This window comes from Papio anubis, chromosome 11, assembly GCF_008728515.1.
Source record: "Papio anubis isolate 15944 chromosome 11, Panubis1.0, whole genome shotgun sequence".
NCBI lineage: Eukaryota > Metazoa > Chordata > Mammalia > Primates > Cercopithecidae > Papio > Papio anubis.
Window position 1 is genome coordinate 6310309 of NC_044986.1, and position 23249 is coordinate 6333557.

The 23249-nt window shown below is 49.0% G+C and overlaps 1 protein-coding gene across 4 annotated transcripts in view; it reads right to left on the bottom strand.

The window, feature by feature from the left end:
• The window catches only part of DOCK1 (dedicator of cytokinesis 1), a 542700-nt gene that overhangs the window by 415325 nt on the left and 104126 nt on the right, over positions 1 to 23249 (bottom strand). For all 4 annotated transcript variants that reach the window (XM_017944437.3, XM_017944438.2, XM_017944436.3 and 1 more), the window contains exons 13-18: positions 17871 to 17996; positions 13452 to 13576; positions 12010 to 12108; positions 10364 to 10436; positions 5040 to 5143; positions 4472 to 4655 (exon numbers count right to left, since the gene is read on the bottom strand). In XM_017944437.3, the coding sequence (XP_017799926.1) occupies positions 4472 to 4655; positions 5040 to 5143; positions 10364 to 10436; positions 12010 to 12108; positions 13452 to 13576; positions 17871 to 17996 (711 nt within the window). The remainder of the gene's footprint in view (positions 1 to 4471; positions 4656 to 5039; positions 5144 to 10363; positions 10437 to 12009; positions 12109 to 13451; positions 13577 to 17870; positions 17997 to 23249) is intronic.

Genomic DNA, 23249 nt, shown 5'->3' on the forward strand with positions numbered 1-23249 from the left:
AACCCAGCTAATTTTTTTTGTAGTTTTAGTAGAGACAGGGTTTCACCATGTTGGCCAGGCTGGTCTCAAACTCCTGATCTCAGGTGATCCACCCACCTCAGCCTCCCAAAGTGCTGGGACTACAGGTGTTAGCCACCATGCCTGGCCAAGATATCATTTAGGGTAAGAAGACAGGATCCAAAAGCTCCCTAGGAAAGTACATACGCCTACCCAAATTTCACCTGAAGTTATATTAACATCCCATTACTTGAAAAAATACCATTAACAAAGTACATCTAATTTACCGTTATGCTTGAGAACCAACTTCAGCTACAGAAACAGAAACTGTCTGCATAAAAGAAAGAATCAAAATACAAAACCCGAGTTAATACTGAAGAAGGAAAAAAAAAAAAAACTCTAATTATGACTATAGGTAGAAAATTAGGAAATACAGACATCCATTATAATTTCAGCATCAAATTGTACAAAAGGCATGCACACAATAAGCTCCAAAACATACATTTTCATTTATTTCACCCTACCCCCAAGTACAGCTGACAAAGGGAAGAGTTAAAAATGGGGAGACAGAAAAGGAGCACCCAAAGGTCCTGTGGAAGACACCCAAGTGTGAGTTTAAACACCAGCACTCAGCAACCACTTGTTGCTTGGCCTTGGCAAGTAACTTCACCTCAATATTCTCACCTGAACCATGGGCATGATGCTGCCCGATTCACAAGGTGGCTATAAGAATTAACTGACATGACGTGTAGAAAGCACCTAGCAGAATGCCTAGTCTAAAAGCACAAATGGCAGCAGTCATCCCAGGAGATGATGAGGAATTGAGCAATTTACCTTTTTTTTTCTTTTTTTTTTTTGGAGACAGGGTCTCACTCCGTCATCCAGGCTGGAATGTAGGAGCACAACAACGGCTCAATGCAGCCTCTAACTCCCAGGCTCAAGCGATCCTCCCACCACAGCCTTCCAAGTTGCTGGGACTACAGGTGCATGCCACCATGCACAGCTAATTTTTAGTAGAGATAGGGACTCGCCATGTTGCCCAGGCTGGTCTTAACCTCCTGGGCTTATGTGAGCCTCATGCCTCAGCCTCCCAAAGTGCTGGGATTACAGGTGTGAGCCACTGCACCTGGCCAACGTGTCTTCATTTCTAAGCGAAAGGGAAGTCATGGAAAAGGCTCCATCCTGCCCAGACACACGTTTGGTCCTAGGGTTAAGGGAGATTTCCATCTCACAAGAATTACCAGTATTTCCTTAATAGACACTAATAATGTGGATCCCCTTCATGCAAAGTCGGTGGCACGCTGTGCGGTAAGTTTGAGACAAAGTCCAGTTGGGCTAACGAGTAGTAAAACACCTTGGGGCAAAGGGAGTGTCGGAAGAGAACAGGGCTTGTCCAGACCCCATGAAGCTGCCCACGGCAGATGCCCACCCCAGCCCCTTATTACTGGGACTCACGGCCCATATTCATGACTCCTTTCTAATTATATAGTCAGTTAACTGAGAAGAGGAATCACGTCTTATACTTCTTTCATATCCCCCACAGCATCTAGCATAATGCTGAGGACAGAGAAGTTTAATACAAACCTCAATGAATAATTCAGCCACTGCGTTTCCCTAAGTAATGGAACTTCACAGGAACAAATCACGGTTTCAGAAAAATGATTCCCTCAAATGAGAATGTGGGAGTCGATGCTTAGATGCCATTTGGGGCAGCTCCATCTTGTACACACCTGACATGCCACAATCCTGAGAAGGGGAACCGTGGCTGGTGTGAAATGAAAGGCAGATTTCCCGTCAGTCCTGGTGAGCGGCACCACGTCGGAATTTCCTTGTTGCCCGGCAACAGCTGCTGCTGAGAGCAGGGTGCCCTCTCCCTCAGTCTGGGGAGGGGATTACTCTGCAGCTGGTGAGACTCAAGGAGCTTGAAGGGGAAAGGAGGGATCGCCACTGACCCCACCCCCCGGGGGTGGGATGCCCTGGTCCACAGTCCCTTCTCCAGGGTCATGAGGGTTAAGAAGCATTCTGTGGATGGGCCTCATCACCTAACCGCAGCTCAGAGCATTGCTTTGAATGGGGAAAGATGATCAAGTTCCAAGTAATGACTTCCAAGCATGCTTTTGGAACATGACCCAAGTATGAGATGACGGCTTCCTGCACCATGAGCACTGCAACACATGGCACCTACTGAAATGCTGAAGTGTGCCCCACCTGGAGATGTCACTTTGGGGTTAAATGAGGCTCTGGATGCTGTCATCTGTCAGGCAAGTGGAGCTATCAAGGCCACATCCAGAGACTAACATGTCAGAGGGGGGCATCCTTTCCATAACCAAGTCCCAAGTTGAGCCCCGCACTGCTGACCACTTGATATGGTTTGGCTGTGTCCCCACCCAAATCTCATCTTGAATTGCCACGTGTTGTGGGAGGGACCTGGTGGGAGGTAATTGAATCATGAGGGCAGGTCTTTCCCGTGCTGTTCTCGTGACAGTGAATAAGACTCACGAGATCTGATGGTTTTAAAAAGAGGAGTTCCCCTGCACAAGCTCTCTCTCTTTGCCTGAGGCCATCCATGTAAGAGGTGACTTGCTCCTCCTTGCCTTCCACCACAATTGTGAGGCATCCCCCGTCACATGGAACTGTGAGTCCATTAAACCTCTCTCTTTTGTAAACTGCCCAATCTCAGGTATTCTTTATCAGCAGCATGAACAGGAATCCCACCCCCAGCTAAGGCTTTTCATTTGCTCATGGAGACCACTACACAACCACAAGCTAGGACACTTCATAAATGGTTTGAAACATGTATGCAAATGGAATACAAAAGTATCTCAACAGGCTTAAGGCACTTGAGAGACTTACTGCTCCCACACCAAGAAGTTTACTCAGCAGACCAGCAGTGGGAAAGTGTAGCCCAGAACAACAGAGTGCAAAGTGCAGAAACAGCAAGATCTAAAAGCATTTGACTCAGGGCTGGCACATCCAAACACACAGCACACTCAGTGCATGCTGCATGCTCCACTACAATGTCCTGACTTCCAGACGATGGCTTTACTTCTGTCCTGTATTTACCCTATTAAAGTCCAAACGATGACTGTCCCTTAGGCAAATCCAAAACTACTGCCATGATTTACAGACAATCCCCCAGAGACACAATTCCTGATAGCAACAGACATTAATAATCAAAATCCATATCGACCAGTCAAGAGGAAAAAATTGGGTTTTCAAGCTCTGATTCAAGAGAGCATAAAGTCACTCTGCACAGCTGTGATTCGGCTGCATTTGGAAGACGCAATTTTTAAATGTAGGATTTCTGCCTCTTCCAGACAGAGTGACAGCAACAACATCAGTGTGCTCTGAATAAGAAGTACCCCTGGCTGGACAGCAATGTCACTGGAGAGGCTGCAAGCAGTGGTGGTGCAGGCACTCAAAGCAGTGGTGGTGCAGGCACTCAAAGCAGTCGGCCAACTGCCACACAAGGGCATGGCACCAGCTGATGGATGAGTGATCTACCACACTAGGGCTGAGCTTTGGGGTGTGGGAGTCAGCAGGGGGTGCCTTATCCCACACCACGAGGAGGGCTAGAAAGTATCATCCAAACCAGCTTTTAAAAATAAAGATAACTGGTAATTATCTCAGAGAGTAGCTGAGAATGGGGACGACATAAAGAGGGAGGTGAGCTCCCAGCCCACTGTTCACGTAACCCTCACTAAGCCCTTTGAGGCAGGCACTATTCCCGTATCAACAGACAAGGAAGATAAGACTCCGAAACGTGCAGAAGACCCTTATTCAAGGGCATCCCCAGGGTTAACACAGGGCTACGGTCCGATTCCAGGTCTTTGGTCTGACTCCAAATCTCGTGCACTTTCCTTTATGCCACGCTACCTTCCTTTGGCCAAAAATCATTTTAAGAAGTAAATCCATTGCTTCATCTCCCTTTAAGAATAACACAGCTGGGCACAGTGGCTCATGTCTGTAATCCTAGCACTTTGGGAGACCGAGGCCAGAGGTCTGCTTGAGCCCAGGAGTTTGGGAATAGCCTGGGCAATAAAGTGAGACCTCATCTCTATAAAAATTAAAAATAAAATTAGCTGCCAAGCATCATGCTGCACACCACCTGTGGTCCCAGCTACATGGAAAGTTGAGGTGGGAGGATGGCCTGAGCCCAGGAGGACAAGGCTGGAGTGAGCTGAGATCACATCACTGCACTCCAGCCTGGGCAACAGAGCGAGAATGAGACCTTGTCTGGGGGAAAAAAAAAAAAAAAAAGAATAACCCTTAGACCAGAGTAGAAGCGTGAATTTTAAATTACAACGAATGCCACCTTCTATGCATTGACAGATCATCACAGCCCAATGCAATGAATGCCTTACGGGTGACGTTCATACGCCTACAGAGGACACCTCCACACAGGAAGAAGCGTGGAAAAGACGGGACTGAGGCAGAGCTCCTAGGGTGAATGGGTTTCTCCTCTCGAACGCACCGTTCTGGGTCAGTTTGGTGGAGCACACGAGCGTGGAGATCTGGAAGGAGTCCTTGCTAATGGTGCAGCTCCCAAGGCTCTGCATACTCTTGCCCGTGGCCGAGTGGCCCTTTTCTTCCAACTCGGCCTTCGTGGAGGGCAGACTCAAGTACGTGGCTGCGTCTTCCAGCTTCTTCGCCTCGGCCTGCGGGTTTAGTCATGCCACATGTCAAAGGCAATTCCCAAACAGCAACACACCATTTTTTGCCATCCTTTGTTACCCCTAATCCTTGTAACCATCATAATTGCTTTTTATCACATTAAATACACATTTTAACAATTTCCCTTATTCCTGCAGCATAATTCATGTTCATGGCATTTTTATATGGCACCTATTGTTATATTGTATATCATCTTTTCCTGTTAGGAACAACAAAAGGGCTGGTCATCGGAAATGTTCATTGACATAATTAAATGTAGCTAGATAGCAGCTTCCTCACAATGATGGGAAATGTTGGTTCGGGTCAGGAAGCCCAGAAAAGACTGAAACTGTCTATAGCAGCAATACTGCACCAATGCAACCAGATACCTTATAGACGATAAGATCATGCTCTCCGTCTCGCAGGGTGGTACCATCATATCTCATCAGCTTGACAAATGCTAGTGCAAATATTTTCTCAGATTTATCCTTAGCTGTAAAACAAAAAACAAAAAAATTGATGATTGCCTTCAATTATCATGACAAAATAACATTGTAAGATGCTACAAAGGCTGCCTTCAAGAAAACAATTACAAAATTATACGAACAGGTATTAAAGTCAGTCTCATAAACATATGGAAAAATGGACCATGTTTACAAGTAAGAAGACCCCTAGCATAAAGGGATCAGTTGTTCTCAAATTAATCTGTAAATTCAAAGCCATTCTAATCCAAATCTCATAGAAGAGATTTTTCCTGGAACGTGAGAACGGATTCCAGCATAAAGGGCCGAGAAGGGCAGCATGGTCTTGAAGAAGGCCAAGGAAAGCCTGCAACACTAGAAAGCAAGAGTAACTGTCAAGTGACAATAAGAAAGATTGTACGCTTTTAACCTAGGACGCCCAGACCAGCGGAAACGGACAGGGCCTGGAAACGAGAGGCCACAGCAAACAACAGAGGCTGGGAAGGGGCAGACCATTCCACCAAGGAAACTTCGCGTCAATACAGAAAACTACAATCAATTCCTGCCTCGCAATATCCATCACATGAATTACCAATGGACTAACGACCTCCATGTGAAATTGTGCTGCCTTTGGTGAGAGAGTTCATCCCCCAGGTATGTGCAGGTGGGGCTCACTCACTTCATTCAAGTTTCTGCCAAAATGTCCCCTCCTCCAAAAGTGACCACATCTTGTTTAAAATAGTCCATTAGTCACCCTCTTTCCTCTCACCTGATTTAGTTTTCTTTATAATTCTTATCACTACCTGACATGTGTGTTTCTGTGTGTGTGTGTGTGTGTATGTGTGTGTGAGAGAGAGAGAGAGAGAATTTTGTTGATCTTGTTGCTATTTATTGTTGGTTTCATCCACTGGACCCTGGAATGTAAGTGACCTTTTGTTTTACTGCCATTTCCCAGTACATGAAATACTGCCTGGTGCCCAACAGGTACTCAATCCATATTTGTGCCACTTTGGGAGACGGTCAACAAACAAATGAGCTTTCAGATGATAAAGAAAACAAAAACACTGTGGTTTAAGGGGTCACAGTGACAACGGGGACAATCCAATTTCTTGGTCAGAAGACATCTCTCTGAGAAGCTGGACAGCACATAAGCCAAGATGTCAAAGCTTCAGGAAGAGGCAGAGAGAGGCCCTCGCGAGGACCACTGTGACACATCTGGGGACAGCAGGCCAGTGTGGCTGGTGATAGGCAGCGAGAGTCAAAGGCGGGGAAGGACTGATGAGCCAGGACAGATGAGGAACATGGACTGAAGAAATGGATCTGCCACAAATTCCTCAAGTTGCAATCTCAGTAGAGCACAGAAACACAGGCCCCGAGCTGGAAACTATCTCCACAATTACAGATTCAGAGCTTTCTCTTTACAGATGAAAGGACAGAGATCACAGAGGAAGAATCACGCATCCACCCGTCTTGAGTCAGCGGCTCAAAGTATTTACCCTCAGATCCCACTGCCCAAGACAATATGGCTTATCACCTTTGCCTTCCTGGTGTCCAGCAGTATTTTGCACACAATGGGTGCTCAATACATCCTGGCAAATCAAAGGGTTCCATGAATAATCAACCAGCCAAAAAACACAGGAAGAAGCAGAAGTAAAATATAAGTACCCTAGGACTCTGAAAAACAACTCTGTAAAAGGGCACCAGAGTACATAAAATATTTCAAGGTACAAATGGCAAAGAACAGAACAGTTCCTCCTAAGTTTGGGTGGACTTGGAAAAGACAACAAAAAAGACACGCCTCCATGAAAACTGCCAGGGTTCAGAAGGACATGGGACAATAATGGTCAGCAGATGGCTTCTACTGACCCTACCAGACAGTAGTACAGTAAGTGCACCTTTTATTAACATTCTGCACCTTCACATCCGAGGAATGGACTGATTTTTACTGAAGGCTCACTAGCAGCCATCATGAGGTGGACGGTTCACATGACCAGTTTACAGAACCTTAGGAACCACAGTAGAGGTCACGTGTTCTGGAGTGTGGGTAGAGCTGCCCATTCCCTAGGCCGCCCCACCCAACAAGCACACTACAATCAAGGAAAACTCAGCTCCTGGCCAGTTGGAACTGAGAGCTGCAAGTCTGCCGGGCTCCATGGACCACATGGTCTAGTGCACCTGGAGTTGCTGACAGGTTGCTGGAAAGATATTATGTCAACCCATCGACACCAAACTTTCCAATCCCAAGGACAGATCCCAGGTGAGAAATCCCATCACTTGTTCCCTTTGCTAGCCTCCTCTTTAGGGTAGCAAGCGGGGACCAATGTGGCCTCAGCTCTTTCTACCTGTTTCTGCCCCAGGTATCTGCATGCAAGGCTGGCTGGGGAGGCCCCAAAGGCCATGGTCAGTGACCGACGTCCAGGCTTTCATCGGCATCACACTTGCGATGCTCAACATCTTTCCAAAATCCCACAAGCTGTGGCCACCGAGACTTCATTTATTATGCAAACGTGTCCTGGTATGTCGGGTGATAGCATCTTGTCTATAATAAGTACTTAAAACTGACAAGAAAAACAAGGATTTTGAAAATTAAAATGCTACAGGAGCGATCACTCTGCCCTAGTGTAATTTATTAATTAGAGAGAATAAGTTTGTTAAAAGACGGGAGCATGATTTTGAGACAAGTCCTCTGTGGATTCCAGAACCCTGTCCTCACCCTGCTTCCTCCATGGGCCTCAGGGTGATGTATGCATGGAGCCCTAGAGGGCCTAGGGCGCACTGTGGCCCACTAGGCTGGCCCACCATGCCTTGGCCGAGGACACACCTGTGCCCACCGCCACCCCCATTCCACCAGCACCCTCCGCCCACATCATACCTCTGCCTAATTCACGTGATACTCACAGGCTGCCACACCCTAGCTGGTTCTTGCAAACTAATCTCAAACCTCAACTCACACCTAAGCTCTGCAAGAGGAGAAACTCCAGCAGTTTGCTGTGTATACAGCAGGAACTGAATAAAAGCCAAAGGAGGGAAGTGGCCTCGGCACTCCCCCAAGGCACTGGAGCGTAAGGCACTGGAGCGTAAGGCTCCGGCACAAGGACCTGGGTTAGAACCAAAGTTCTTCCACCAACTACTTGGGTGACTTTCAGCCCCTGACCTGGGGTTTCCAAGCCCATTTCCTCATCTGTAATGTGGGAAGTAATAATACTGATACCACATGGGAATCTTGTGAGGATGAATCCAAATAGTACAATAAATTTCTTGTGTCAGGCACATGGTAAGAGCACAGTGAACGATGGCCAACATCTGTTGATAGTTATTATTATTCTACAGCTTCGGCCACCAAGGATGTCATGTACCATTAGCAGATCCGACTTGGTCTGGGGTCTGGTGGCCTAGATCTGGTCCTGTGGCAAGGATGAGATGGCAGGGAACTGCCTTCCAAGCAGGCGGCCTTCCTGCCCCAGCTTCTCCCATTAGACATAAACCCGGATGCCCTTGTAACTGAACCCGTGACCCGCGTGCACTGTTGGGACAGGACAGGAGTGCAATGATGCTTTCAGCAGCTGTCAGCCGCCGCTCCCCGCCCCGCACTCCCTGGCCATGCACCACCCACCACCAGGCACCCCATGCTGCTCGAGACCCCTCCAGTCAGCCACATTCCAGGCCACGCCCCACCACACACACACCTGCCGTTGACAGTCGTGGGCCCGCACCCCAGCTCTGCAGACCCCACACACCAGGCCTCCCCAACTCCCCTGAACAACAGCAGGCCCAAGCTTCTCGAGGGTCCCACAAGGTGGTCTGTACACCATAACATCATGACCGTGCTCACGCATTTGCTCTCCAGGCTGCTCTCCTGCAGCACCTCTGTCCAGGCACACCCACCCCACATGGAGGGCCCAGGGCAGGCCAGGCCCCAGAAACAGTCAGGTGAATGAACACATTATCCCAGCAGCAGCAACCACCATGGAGCCCCTATCCACAGCAGGCACCGTGCCGGAAGGTGGCCAGCCTCCACCTTACCTGACCTTCAAGAATACCCTAGGAGGAGAATTTTCTTGTTTTTGTTCTTGTTTTTTGTTTTTTTGTTTTTTTTTTTTTGAGACAGGGTCTCACTCTGTTCCCCAGGCTGAAGTGCAGTGGTGCAATCACAGCTCACTGCAACCTCCGCTTCTCGGGTTCAAGCAATCCTCCTGCCTCAGCCTCCTGAGCAGCTGAGACTACAGGTACACACCGTCACACCAGGATAATTGTTTTGGTTTTTCAGTAAAGATGGGGCCTCACTGTGTTGCCCAAGCTGGTCTCAAACTCCAGGGCTCAAGCAATCTTCCACCTTGGCCTCCCACAGTGCTGGGATTACAGGTGTGAGCCACGGCACCAGCCAGGAAGTTGTTCTTATCCTCAAATGAAGACACAGAAGAGGCTCATGCCTAAGCTCCTTCCAGAGTACACAGAACCTGAAACTGCCCACTGCACGGTGCGACCCCAGCGGGCTCATCAGTGAAAAACGGTGGTCTGCCCTCCACACCACTCTTTTCCTTTAACTGCCTGCGGCACACAAGCCTGTAGTCAACTCTCTTTGCTACTTATTGTCCCAAATATTAATATGTCTCAGTTCCCAATGCCAAAGAAACACACACCCTGAAAGACAGGAATCATGTTTTCCTTCTGTGATATCTTAAAGTCTAGCACAGGGCTACAGCTTTAGTTGACAATTAATTTAACAAAATGTGATGGAACAAACTTCAGTCATCAATTATAAATTCTTTTTGAAGGAGAGTGATTCCTACAGCAGTTCTTTCCTCCTAAAGTCTTGGCATCATGGTCAGTATCAGAGAAATGTCTATGAGAAAAGCCATCCCTGAGCTCCAGACAGCAAGGGTCACCACAAAAGACAAAAAGGATTCAAGATTTCCAGTTTCTAGACAGGGGGCCTTAAGAGCCCATGTTTGAGAGGTATTTGTTACAGCTCGGTAACTTTTCTGATGGATGACATGGATGAATGACAAGTCAACACAGAAGACCGGAAAGCAAAAGAAAGAAGGGGACCAGCAATACTGGGTAGGAGGAACTGGAGAAAGAAATTAAGATCTCCTGAGATCTGCTCAAGGAAAAAGAGAGAAGAATAAGGTGGGAAGTGAGCCTTATTGTGTTATGATAGCAAGTTCCAGAACAACTGAGAGTGGCCTCTCGCGCTTTCCCCCAGTTCTCCCTTAAAAATCCTTGGGGGAAGAAAGTGCTTGACTACTCACAGTCCTGTGATGACCTGTGGCGGAAGGTAAACCGAAGGTGACTGCGGTTAACGTCCTCTATGGGAATGGCCACCTTCAAGGATTAAGAAAGAAGTTTAAGCACTGTGATCTATATCGTCCAGCGTAACAGCTTTATTCAAATGGAGCTATCAGGTACAACTGTAAACACTGCTACACTGCGGTGGTGAAAATACTGTACATCTAGTCCCCACATGATTTTTCCAAAGACAAAATGCCTTTGCAAAATTTAAACGAGATCACATTGTAACAGTTGCCAAGCCGACTCTGTGATACAGTTGGATTTTTTTTTCTGAATGCTCTAATCATTACTGTTAAGATTCTTTTTTGTTTCCTTTTTTTTTTTTTTGATACAGAGCTTCACTCTTGTTGTCCAGGCTGGAGTGCAATGGCATGATCTCAGCTCACCACAACCTCTACCTCCTGGGTTCAAGCAATTCTCCTGCCTCAGCCTCTCGAGTAGCTGGGATTATAGGCATGCGCCACCACACCCAGCTAATTTTGCATATTTAGTAGACAAGGGGTTTTTCCATGTTGGTCAGTCTGGCCTCGAACTCCTGACCTCAGGTGATCTGCCCACCTCGGCCTCCCAAAGTGCTGGGATTACAGGCGTGAGCCACTGCATCCGGCCAAGATTCTATTTCTAAAAGTTGCCGTTTTTTGACCAGGCATGGTGACTCACGCCTGTAATTCCAGCACTTTGGGAGGCTGAGGAGGGTGGATCACTTGAGTTCAGGAGTTCGAGACCAGTCTGGCCAACATGGTGAAACCCCATCCCTACTAAAAATACCAAAAACATGAGCCAGGTGCCATGGTACATGGCTGTAATCCCAGATACTCAGGAAGCGGAGGCAAGAGAATCGCTCGAACCCAGGAAGTGGAGGTTGCAGTAAGCCGAGACTGCGCCACTGCACTCCAGCCTGGGTGACAGAGCAAGACTCTATCTCCAAAAAAAAAAAGTTGCCGTTTTTCTTCTTAGCCCCAACCTGGAAGAGTCTACACTCCTTCCACAGCTGTGGTGACCTGCCCACAGCTGCACCAAGAAAGCTTTCCTGTTGACACATTACACTCAAAGAAAAAAGACATAATACGTGCTGCCTCTAAGCAAACATTGTCCCTAATTCTCACATCAAACATCTGTATTCCAGAGCCAGTCCCTGGCCTGGTTTTCAAATATTCAAGCTCTTGGGGGCGGGACAGTGTTTACTCCCTGGCGGAGATGTGAGCACGCTGCATTATGAAAATGTACCACGTCAGTGCTACAGAACAGGACCCGACTCCCCAGCAATGACCTTCACAGGCTGGCAGCTCAGCTTTTTTGTTTGGTGTAAAGACAGCATGCCACACATAAAACAGTACCGCGAAGAGAAAGACAATAGCTATCTTAAAAAGACTCTGTCGTTCGTCTCCATGAAAGTCCTATTTTTACATCCAAAAGGAGACGAGAGTAAATGTATTCTAAGAAACGCCAGTGCGGTTCCTTAGCAACCTTGAATGACTTTGTTGGGAGACACTCTGCCTGCCTAGATCAGCTCCCGGGCTGAGGAGGATGTTAGGATGTTTCCTTGGGTTACAAATGAGCATTTCATCATCAGTGCCATGTGATAAAATGACCATGTAAGTAATACCTTAACAGTCTCAAACCAGCGTGGCTGCTTTACTTGGTAGTAAATCACAGATTTGTACTCTGAAATCGCTTCATCACCAGCTCCCGGGAAAATCACATGCTTTAAAAGAAAACATAAAGAGCTCACGTAAGACCTCATAGAGCTGGACACCATATACATATACGCGGAAGGACAGGTACGCTCCAAGAGCACCAACACACCCCACCACAAACGAAAGTGTTCCCAGCAAGGGAAGCACAGATCCACCCGAAGCCAGCGGCCAGCTCCAACCCTTGTTCTCACACATTAAAGATCTTGATGGTTATGACATATGGGGATGACACAGACCTCCATCCCCCCCAGACCCTCAATCCTAATAACTTCAACATTAGGATCTGCAGGAAGTTGCCTGATCCATGCCATAGGTCTAGGGTGAGGGACTGTAGACTAAAAGGTGGGAACCCTCCCCTCTCCTTCCTCCAGCCATGAACGCTGTTTGCTTCACTCCAACCGGAAAGACCAGTGGCAAGGACAGTACCTATGTTTCCAGGGAGACAAGGCAGGCAGTGATGCTGGACAGGGTTCACCCAGAGAGAAAGACATCATGCTTCTCTCGGCGACACTGAGCCTTAAGCACAACCCCATGGGCCCAGAAAAACCCAGTCCTCCAGCCCTGGTGCAAACAGGCACCTCACAGGGACAGCAGCTCTGGTTTGACCTCTGATCATCAGAGGAGGCAACAGCTTCTGAGTATCTCCCAGGTAGACCCTGCAGGCTGCTGTGGCCATGGAAGCAGATGTTCGTGACCACTGGTAGGTAGAGCACGAGGTCAGACCTCCAGCTGTCATGGGCAGGTGCTCAGTTCTACCTCTCGCTAGCTCTCTGACCCTGAGCAATTTAACTGATTTCTTAGGGCCTTCATTTCTCCATCTCTCAAATGGTAATGATGGTATCTGTACTTCTAGCGTGACTGCTAGACCTTTGGGCCTTGGGTTTATGACAGCAAATGAGACTCCATGATAAGGCTGGGCGAAAGTGGTCAAGACCACAGGGACCCAGCCGGGCGCAGTGGCTTACGCCTGTAATCCCAGTGCCTTGGGAGGCCGAGGCAGGCAGATTACTTGAGGTCGACATGGTGAAACCCCATCTCTACTAAAAAATATAAAAATTAGCCCAGCATGTTGGCACACACCTATAGTGCTACAGCCTGGGCAACAGAGCAAGACTCGGTCTCAAAAAAAAAAGACCACAGGGACCCCCTGAGATAGGCCAGCTGCCAGGATCAGAGGACCCCAGGTCCTGCATGACAAGCTGGAGAAAGGGAAGCAAGAACCAACGCTAATCCCAAGAAATGGAATTCCAAAGCCCCACCTGTGACAACTTCTATGCTGTAGCAGAGCCAAGGTGAGCACTTGGCAAGTAAAACTGAAACACTACAGATGAGCCCTCACCACAATAAATACCTCTAATCGTTTCCCATCTTCATCATACACAGACACCGTGACCTCCACGTTCTTTGCTGTTGTTTTGCTTCCTTTATCAAAATCTCCTTGAACTAATGTTACATAGATATCATTTCGAACATCACCTGAGGGGGGAGAAATCATACATTTAAAAACCAATTCATTATTCACAGCATAATTGTGAATTTTGCAAGACTGTCTACCTATCCTCATAAACTATTACAAATACGTATCAGATGATTATGAAATGTTTTCTACATAACAGTCTTACCATTTAAATACATGACAAGAGCAATTTTCATCATCATAAAACTTGCTATAAAGAGGAAAAATCTCAAAGCTTCTAATGATTTGCTTGGTTCTCATCTGGGCAGAGGACACTCTACCCCTCTGGGGGCAGCCAGCAACCAGAGGGGCTCCAATACTGTTGATGGCATCCACCACCCATGGCAGCCCACACCACTATCCCTTGTTAGACAGCTGGCTACGGCTGTCTGAGTCCTCAGTAGCCAAGGAATATCACAGTATCCACTGGCACTCCCAGATAACTGGCGAGGTTGCCTCCTATGCATTCTTCTTAAGAGCACAACTCCAGGAGTTAATCAGATGAGGACCAGCCAGGCGCGGGGGCTCACACCTGTAATCCCAACCCTTTGGAAGGCCACGGTGGGTGGATCACCTGAGGTCAGGAGTTCAAGACCAGCCTGGCCAACATGGTGAACCCTCATCTCTACTACAAATACAAAAATTAGCTACTGGGCGTGGTGGTGCAGGCCTGTCATCCCAGCTACTCAGGAGGCTGAGGCAGAAACATCACCTGAACCTGGGAGGCAGAAGTTGCAGTGAACCGAGATCATTGCACTACAGCCTCGGCAACAGCGCAAAACTCTGTCTCAAAAAAAAAAAGGAAAGGAAAGGAAAGGAAAGGAAAGGAAAGGAAAGGAAAGGAAGAGGATCGCCAGCCTAGGATCAGGGAAGAAACATGGGTCTAGGGAGAAACTCTCTGCATGGCTCTTCCCTTCTGGCAGGACAGGTTAGTACAGGATCCCGACATGGACAGGACCGGACAGGAGAGGACAGAACAAAACAGACCTGTCTATTTTAAAGTGAGATGGGCTTTTAATTATGGGGCGGGTGGGGGGAAACACAAGAAATGAGCTCAAGACTCTTCTTCCTACTGAGAACATGGGAAGCCCCTGGTAATGGCCCGACTGGGAGAACTTCACAAGCTTCATTAGCAACATGATTTAGAGGAAGCCTCGTTCCCAGCCACTGCTCCTCTGCTGCCTGCCTGGCCACCTCCCACGCCCTGACCACCTGCTCTCCCACGGAGCCAAAGAGCGGTTCCGTCAAGCGCAGCAAATGCCCGCTCTGGCTGAAGACCAAGGATCCCTTGCTTTCTTGTTTTTGCTCTTGTTTTTTTTTTTTTCTTTTAAACTGCTCTATTTTGGCTTTTAATGTATCCAACTATTAAATTAAGCTTTCATTTAAAAGTCATTATCATAATAATCCCAGTGGGCTGCTACCACAGCCACAGTAGTTGTACGGAAGGAGGCGCGGCTGCCGCTCGCTGATTCTGACCGCAAGAGAAGTTAAGAAGCATGGAGCACAGGGCGAGGGGCAGGCGCAAGGCCACCAGCCGAGACTTGCTGCTCATTAGCTGTGTGACCTTGGACAAGTTAGCCTCTAAGACCAGCACCACTAAACAGCCTCATTGAGAGGGAAGGCATAAACTACATGATCTCTCAGCCTAAAAATTCTATCAAGGCGCAAACACCATCATCAAAAGGGAACTTCAAGGCCGGGTGCGGTGGCTCATCCCTGTAATCCCAGCACTTTGGGAGGCTGAGGCAGGTGGATTGCCTGAGCTCAGGAGTTTGAGATCAGCCTGGGCAACACAGTGAAGCCCTGTCTCTACTAAAATAAAAAAATTAGCCAGGCATGGTAGTGTGTGCCTATAATCCCAGCTAATCTGGAGGCTGAGGCAGGAGAACTGCTTGAAACCAGGAGGCAGAGGTTGCAGTGAGCTGAGATCATGCTACTGCACTCCAGCCTGGGTGACAGGGTGAAAATCCCACAGCCTCGCTCCCAAGTACACCTCAAGTGCGTTACTCCAGGGCCAGCTCAGAAGTAAGACCTCATTTACAGTAGGCAAACCCCACAGAAGGGCAATTACCATAGACCCTCATCAAATGCCTCCCCAGGTTACAGAATATTCTGGGGAAGAAGGAACTAGAAGCAGACATAGTGGACTCCTGCTACCTTCCCAGCTCAAAGGAAAACTTAGTATTGCCTGCCTGGATCCCTCAGAAGGACTCCAGGAGTCCAGTGAGCCATGAGAAAGTAGCAGAGCAGGCCGCTGGGTGACAGGACAGGCTCTCCGCTGTCCAAAGAAGATGCGCATCCCTGGAAACAGTGACAAAACCGGGCGATACACAGGTTCTGCAGGCTAAAGGCAGGCAGACAGACTGATAACCGCCCACACTCTTTCTCTCTGGTGCCCACAGCCTGGTCAGTGATTACTCAGCCATCAGAGAACACAGGTGACCCACCTTAGCTAGAATCCCTTCCTATGGGATACATACCCACGGACTTAGCACATGGAAACTGTCAGAACAATGGTCAACTGAATCACTTCCCTATGAATCTATCACGAGATGATCTACAAGTTCAGACGTACTTTTTTTTTTTTGAGACAGGGGCTCTCTCTGTCACTCAAGCTGGAGAGCAGTGGTTGTGATCATGGCTTACTGTGGCTTTGACCTCCTGTGCTCCAGGGATCCTCCCATCACAGTCTCACTAGTACCTGGTACTACAGGCGCTCACCTGGTACTACTCCGGGCCTAGACTTAGTTTTTAAGTCTATCCATCATAAGGGAAACACTATTGGCATGAACTGGAAGCTTCTGAGTTTCCCTTTGAACATCAGGACATCCTAAGGACGCCAAGATAAATGCATATTGCCAACCGCTTCATGCTAATTTATAAATCTGCATCTCAAATGCAAATACAAATAATAGGTATACAAATTAGTCCACTCCCATTAATAAACCTAAATTAATTTGCTGCATATAGACTTGACACACACAAGCAATAGCTTCAGAATTGACTAAACGTCATGCTTTTCTTCCTGTACAGGTAAGCCTAGCTAGTATCTAGCCTAACCAATTTAGATGTCTTTCATATGGATTTACCAGACCCACTATTCAATGACCCACAACAGCCCTGAAAGACAAAAGGAGTAGAAAGAACGAGTCTTGAAGTTGTGCTAAAGTAAGCAAAGCAATAACTCCTATAGTATGCACCCTGAATAGCCACCACTCTCCTAGCTATATAGCAGAGGCCTATATAAGGAGGTCACGTTGAACGTGGGGTAGTTTGTCCTCATTTCCACGGCTCATCAGCTGAGCGACTTTAGGCTACAGTTTAATCTGGATAGGAATTAACTCAACACCAATTTGTGGGCCTCCAAGAGCCTCACGTGGTTCAAGTTAAGTTTTGTTTTGAGACAAGGTCTCACTCTGTCACCCAGGCTGGAGTGCAGTGGCATGATCTGTGCTCATGGCAACCTCTACCACCCAGGTTCAAGTGATTCTCCCACCTCAGCCCCCTAAGTAGCTGGAATGATAGGCACACACTACCATGCCCAGCTAATATTTTTATTTTTTTGTCGAGACGGGGTTTCACCATGTTCCCCAGTCTGGTCTTGAACTCCTGAGCTCAAGTGATTCCCCCGCCTCAGCCTCCCAAAGTGCTAGGATTACAGGCATGAGCCACTACACCCGGCCAAGCCACGTAAGCATTACTTGCAAACCAAAAAGTATCACACGGATATAAAGGATACAAATTAACATGCTTCCAAAGATCTCTTGATGATCAAATCAGATTATTATTAACACTATTTGGAAACTGAAATGTATTATGTAAATATGAGTTAACACGGAAATCCTGTTATTGGTTTGGTCAGTTTAGAATTCATGACTTAGAATTCATGGAGCAATGCCAGTATAACGTACACCAGGTGAGCAGGTAAAGGCACAGACATTTCCATTCAGCAACCATCCAACCCTGACATTTGTGCTCAGGTGGGCTTCACATCGGGCAGTTCCCTTTCTGACCTCTTTCCTTCTTTCGACCTGATGTCTATCCAGACATTCACTGGGTGCCCACGTCCCTGTCACACAACCCTTGCAGTTGGGGAGAGCTGAGCCGTCCAGGGGTACAGGGGGCCAGGGAGCATATTCTACCACTCTGGTCACAGCCCCATGATCTATAACCATGCTGGGGCTTAGAGGGTCACCTGCCAGGAGCTGAGCCCTTTCCTTGCCAGAGCTCATACATGATGTGGCCCACACGTCATTCTCCATGGCCGGCTACCCCCACGCCATGCTCAGAAGCCCTGGATGAGCCAGTTCTTACCAGGCATGATTATCTCCGGAAACCCTGTTTTTCGAGCCACAGCTGTGGTCCTGTCCACTAAATGCGGAAACTCTTTTCGGATCTGATGGATATCTCCAGGAAGTAATTTCAAAGTTACCCACAAACCTGGAAAAACAACGGATGCTGTTAAGTCACATTTTATCCTATGCATTTTCAGAAGTTTTCACGAAACCAATTTCAATGAACAAGAGACTTTTCATTCACAATTCAACATCTCGAGAAAAAACATGGGTATATGAGAAAGAGAGGGGCAAGGCAAAAAAGGTGCCCTTCGTGGGGACTCCATGCATCCGACAAGCTGGGATGCCAGCCCTGCCCTAGGGTGACTCACAGGCAGTTGAACGCACATCAGCAGCTGCTGTGCACCCGCTGTGCTGCTGGGCACTGCCAAGGACCAATGCCTCTTTTGAGCGGGTAGACCTTTCAGATAAATCAGCAGGCCGCCTTTTCCCGGGAGGGGGCTGAGAAGTCTGTCATTTTCTAATCTCCCAGGAAAGACAAAGGCAGGGGAGGATTCTGGAGGTGAATTCACAGTTTTGAGAACCCATCAAAGTTGCAAGTAGCTAAGCAGCATCACACAACCTGGGCGAGCAGGGGAGCACTAGGCTGCAGGGCCAACAGCAGGACAGCCCTCCCCAGCCAGGACCGATGCAGCCCGTGGAGCCAGGCCCTCTGTACCACAGCGACACAGCAAAAGAGAACAAAGCTCCAGCGGCTCTCGGCTCCTTTCTCCAAGAGAAAAATGAAGACTTTCAAAGCCTCTAAACCTAGATGCCAGGGGTGTCCTGGGGAGAGCGCAGTGAACCTGGTGGGGTCTATGTGTAAGGGCGTGTGTAAGGGCTCTTCCTCCCTGCAAGGCTGATGAACTGTGGTTTATATAAATACTGAGTAGCAATCAAACAGGAGGCAACAGTACGAGGAAACAAGCCAGACACTTCCAACAAGTCAAAGGCAGGGGCAGGCAGGGGTCGGCCTGAGCTATCTTCTGTGACGGCATTTTTCCCCCCACGGGAAGGGGCTGGCACACGGGGGCCCTCTATCCCTGAGGCCTCGGCGGGGCCGCCTGCTTGCTTCCCCCCACTCAGCTCGGTAGGGCCTCATCTGCCCCTCAGAACATCAAAGCCTCTGTCCTCACTTCTGCTACTAGCATGGGCACGCATGCATGCCTGTGACTGTGTATGTGTGTGCGCGTGTGTGTGTGTGTGTGTGTGAGTCTCTGTGTGTCTGTGTGTATCTGTGTGTGTGTCTGTGTGTCCATGTGTGTCTGTGCCCCTGTGTGTCTGTGTGTGTTTGTGTGTGTGGCTCTGTGTATCTATGCCTATGTATATGTGTTATGTGTGTGGCTAACCCGTGTCTCGTCTGTGTTTCTGCATTCAGGTCCCAGAGCAGTATCTGTCTGTCCAGTCCCAGATTCGGTGTCTGCGTGCATATCCATCTGTGCGGTGAGGGTGCGGCATGTCCGTGCGCCGCGGTTCAGGCTCATATCCGTGCGTGTCCATACATCCGTGCATCCGTGCGTCTGTGTTTGTGGTGCATCCGTGTTTCTGGCGGTGTCCAGGACCGGTGCAGGCAATCAGGCTTATGGTGTCCGTAACCGTGTGCGTGCATGTGTCGGTGGTGTCCGCATCCGGTGTGTGTCTGTGGTTTGAGCTGTCCGCATCCAGGCATGGCCCAGGCATGCGTACGTGTGTGGTTTGTGGCGTCCATCCCGTGTGCGTGGTGCATCCAGGCATGCATCCATTTCCAGGCATCCAGGTGTTCGTGGTGTCCGCATCCGGTGCGGCAGGTCCAGCCATGGCGTCCGGTAACCGCGGCATGTGTCTGAGCCATCCGCATCTCAGTACGTTTGTGCATGCGACAGGTTCAGGTGTCCATATCCAGGCAAGCGCAGGTGGCGTATCAGGCATGTGCATCCAGGCGGTGGTGCATCCAGGCATGCATCCAGGTTCTATTCATGCATCCGTGGCTGTGGTGCATCCAGCATGCGGCATCCGTTTCGGTGGATGCATCCGCGGAGCGTGTGTCCATGGTGACCGGTGACAGCATTGCCCATGACATCCGCTGCGCAGGTGGCGCATCCAGGCATTGCAGCATCCTCAGGTTCCAGGATGCATCCAGGTGGTAAAGACGCTACCGCAGGCGGCTCAGACCAGGTGGCGGTGCATTGTCCGTATCCATCCCCAGGCAAGAAATGTCCCGAGGCCTCGAGAGCAGGGATCTGCCCTCCATCACCCTCAGCTCAGCGCCCTGCCCTGGGTGGAAGGAACTGAGATAGTCGCAGGCCTGTCCTCCAGCAGCCTGCCTGCTGGGCAGCACTGGGAGATAACTGACAGCCCGTCAGCAGTGCCAGCACCTCAGGCTGCTCCCGACGCTCCTGATGGAAGCACCTCTTCTTGATTCAGTCCCGCACCTCACGCCCTGTCCTCTGGCTGCCCACTCCTACATCCGCTATCCTGGAAACGGTGTTCTCTTTTGCACAGATTTACATTACTTGGAGCTGAGAAGTCAAAAGTCGCTGATGATGTTTTGCTCTTTGCCAGCTGGTGAAACCCTCTTTCCTCTTGCTATCTAGTGAGTCCCTCTAATTTATTCAAAAGTAGCTACTGAGCACCTACTATGTGCTATGCAAATACAGGGCACTGCCCCTACTGCAGACATAGGGCAGACCCTCACAACCTCCCCGGCCAGGGGTTTAGCTTCCATTGCCAACGGTCAGATGCTAACTCCACGGTCTCTTAGAGAAATATGCAACCGCAAAGTTCTCATGGGAGAAGTCCTGAGCACACTGCAAGGCATCCTGGGACCACAGTCTCAAGGGTCACAGAGCAAGGGACGTCGGGGCTGAGACCTGCAGGAAGCAAGAGAACTGCAGACCTGTCCCCACCCCAGGGAGGTGGAGCCCCCAGATGCTATGGGAAGACAGTGGGGAGGCTGGGGTGACAGGGACTGTCGTCTATCCGAAGGATGGGGGGCATCCAGAGGGGGGCTCAGGAACAAGAGTTAGGCTCTGACCTGACACCCTGTGGCTAACAGGGAACGGGTAGGCAGGAGTACAGAGCACCGTGAGGATGGAATGGCAGCAGGGCGGCCACCGCATGAACCCAGCTGGCTGCCAGGATGTGAACGCCACTATGGAGGGTGGGAAAGGGGACCAGCGTGGAAGTCAAACCAGCAGAACCACAGGGAGTTGGGGTAGGAGGAGGCGCAGCTTACAGAGACGGTGCCCCTTGCAGGCACAACCACTAGCAAGCCCCGGGGGTACCATTCCTTGGCACAGGAAGACCCGCTCCAGGCAGAGCTGCCTGAAAGGCAAGCACCCATAGTAGGGAAGGAAAGAAGAGTCCCGAAGAGAGGCAGAAGGGTCCACTCTGAGAGCTCACAAGGGGACAGAGATGTCAGAGGTAACAGGGCAAACAGGAAACTGGGACGGGAGGATGCACATGCAGCCACAGGGCTCCTGGCGGGAGATGGGGGCGGGGGCGCTCAGGGAGAGGGTCGATGCTGGGACACAGAAGAGCAAAGATGAATGAGAGAGGAAGTCCAGAAAGTCCACATACACAGAGACAGATGCATTACTCAGGGTAGGACTGTTTCTTGGTGTTTCTTTTCTTTCCTTTTTGTTTAATATATTTTTTTCTTTTTCCTTTCTTTTTAAGACATGAAATTCCAGATCGTGGGAGGGAGAGTTTGAAGGAAGGAAGAACCACCAATAGAAAGCGGTCCCCAAAGAGGTATCAGGGATGGCACCCAGACAGGAGCACATGTACCACTGCCCAGAATGTGCATTTCACTAGACAACTGACCACAAAAGGCAAGTGGGAGCTAAATCCTGCCTCTACTCGCTCACCAAGCCACAGGCCCTGGCACTATCTCCCTACTCACCCAGTTGATGAGGCCCCTTTTTCTTTTTTTTTTCTTTTCTTTTTTTTTTTTGAGACAGAGTCTTGCTCTGTTGCCCAGGCTGGAGTGCAGTGGCGCCATCTCGGCTCACTACAAGCTCCACCTCCCGGGTTCATGCCATTCTCCTGCCTCAGCCTCCTGAGTAGCTGGGACTACAGGTGCCTGCCACCACACCTGGCTAATTTTTTTTGTATTTTTAGTAGAGACGGGGTTTCACCGTGCTAGCCAGGATGGTCTCGATCTCCTGACCTCGTGATCCACCTGCCTTGGCCTCCCAAAGTGCTGGGATTACAGGCGTGAGCCACCACGCCTGGCCGATGAGGCCCCTTTTTCTAATTCACACAAAAGCACCCTGAGCTAACAGCAGCTCCAGACCTGCAGAATAGGTAAGCAGACAGATCTGCAAAGGGCCAGGCACTTCCTCACCCTAACCCCTGGCCCTGGCCTCCAGGAGAGCAAACCAAAGCCCAAACCCTCATAGAAGAGCCTGAGGAATCGGCACCGTGGCTGACGGGGAGCTGGTCTTCCCTGGACACCAGGATGCAGCTAAGAGTTTCTCAAATCTCAGGAGTCTGAGTCCAAAAGCCTCCCTGGAGAATGAATGTCCACAAAATAAATCTAACAGAAAGATGCTCTTTGAAGGACTGCAGGATGTGGTGAGGTCATTCACAGAGGTCAAAGGTTAAGACATGAGGATGGAACACCTAACATTTAATATTAGAAATCCTGCATTTCAAACCCTTTCTCAGAAATGCCAGCCTGCTCAAATATCTTAATACATAAACTAATGCATTAGTGACACAATTAAATTTATTACCACACACTTTAAAAATGGAAATTAAATGTTCCTGATTACCCTGTGTTTTGAATGCTTTCTCACAGGAGAAAAAAAGTGCATTTGGCGTTGACATTTGCTTACCCAGAATAACTAAAAACAAAGAGGATTAGCATACATTCTATCTCAAACAATAGAACCAGATGTCTGGAGTCTTCATGAACTCACTGTCCACATAAAATGTCCCACACCTCTAGGTTCAGAATAATTTGGATTAAATATTCAGGATTTTGTCTATTGTAAAGAGGAAACATGTTGGCATAATCCAAAAATCGGCCAAGGCCAAGTGGTAAGCTCAAGAGACAGGAGGCCCATGTGGACAGAGGGGTGAAAAAATCCAGCGGCTCTCTCTGAAGATGAGTATCTCCTCCATGTCCCTTCCGCTCCTGGGACCGCTAACAGTCACTTGACAGACAAGCAAGGATCAGGTTAAGCCTGGGCTGCTGGTGATAAAATGAGCTCTGGTGGGCAGCGCCCTGCCGTCCCGGCGGCTGATCTGTGCGGCTGCACTCGCTGGCCACATTGCTCACCTCTGACCTGAATTCCACCCACCAGTGGGCCCTGGAGAAAATTCAGGTTCAAGGTAAACAAGCACTAGTCATGTTGCCTAAGGCCATTCTGAT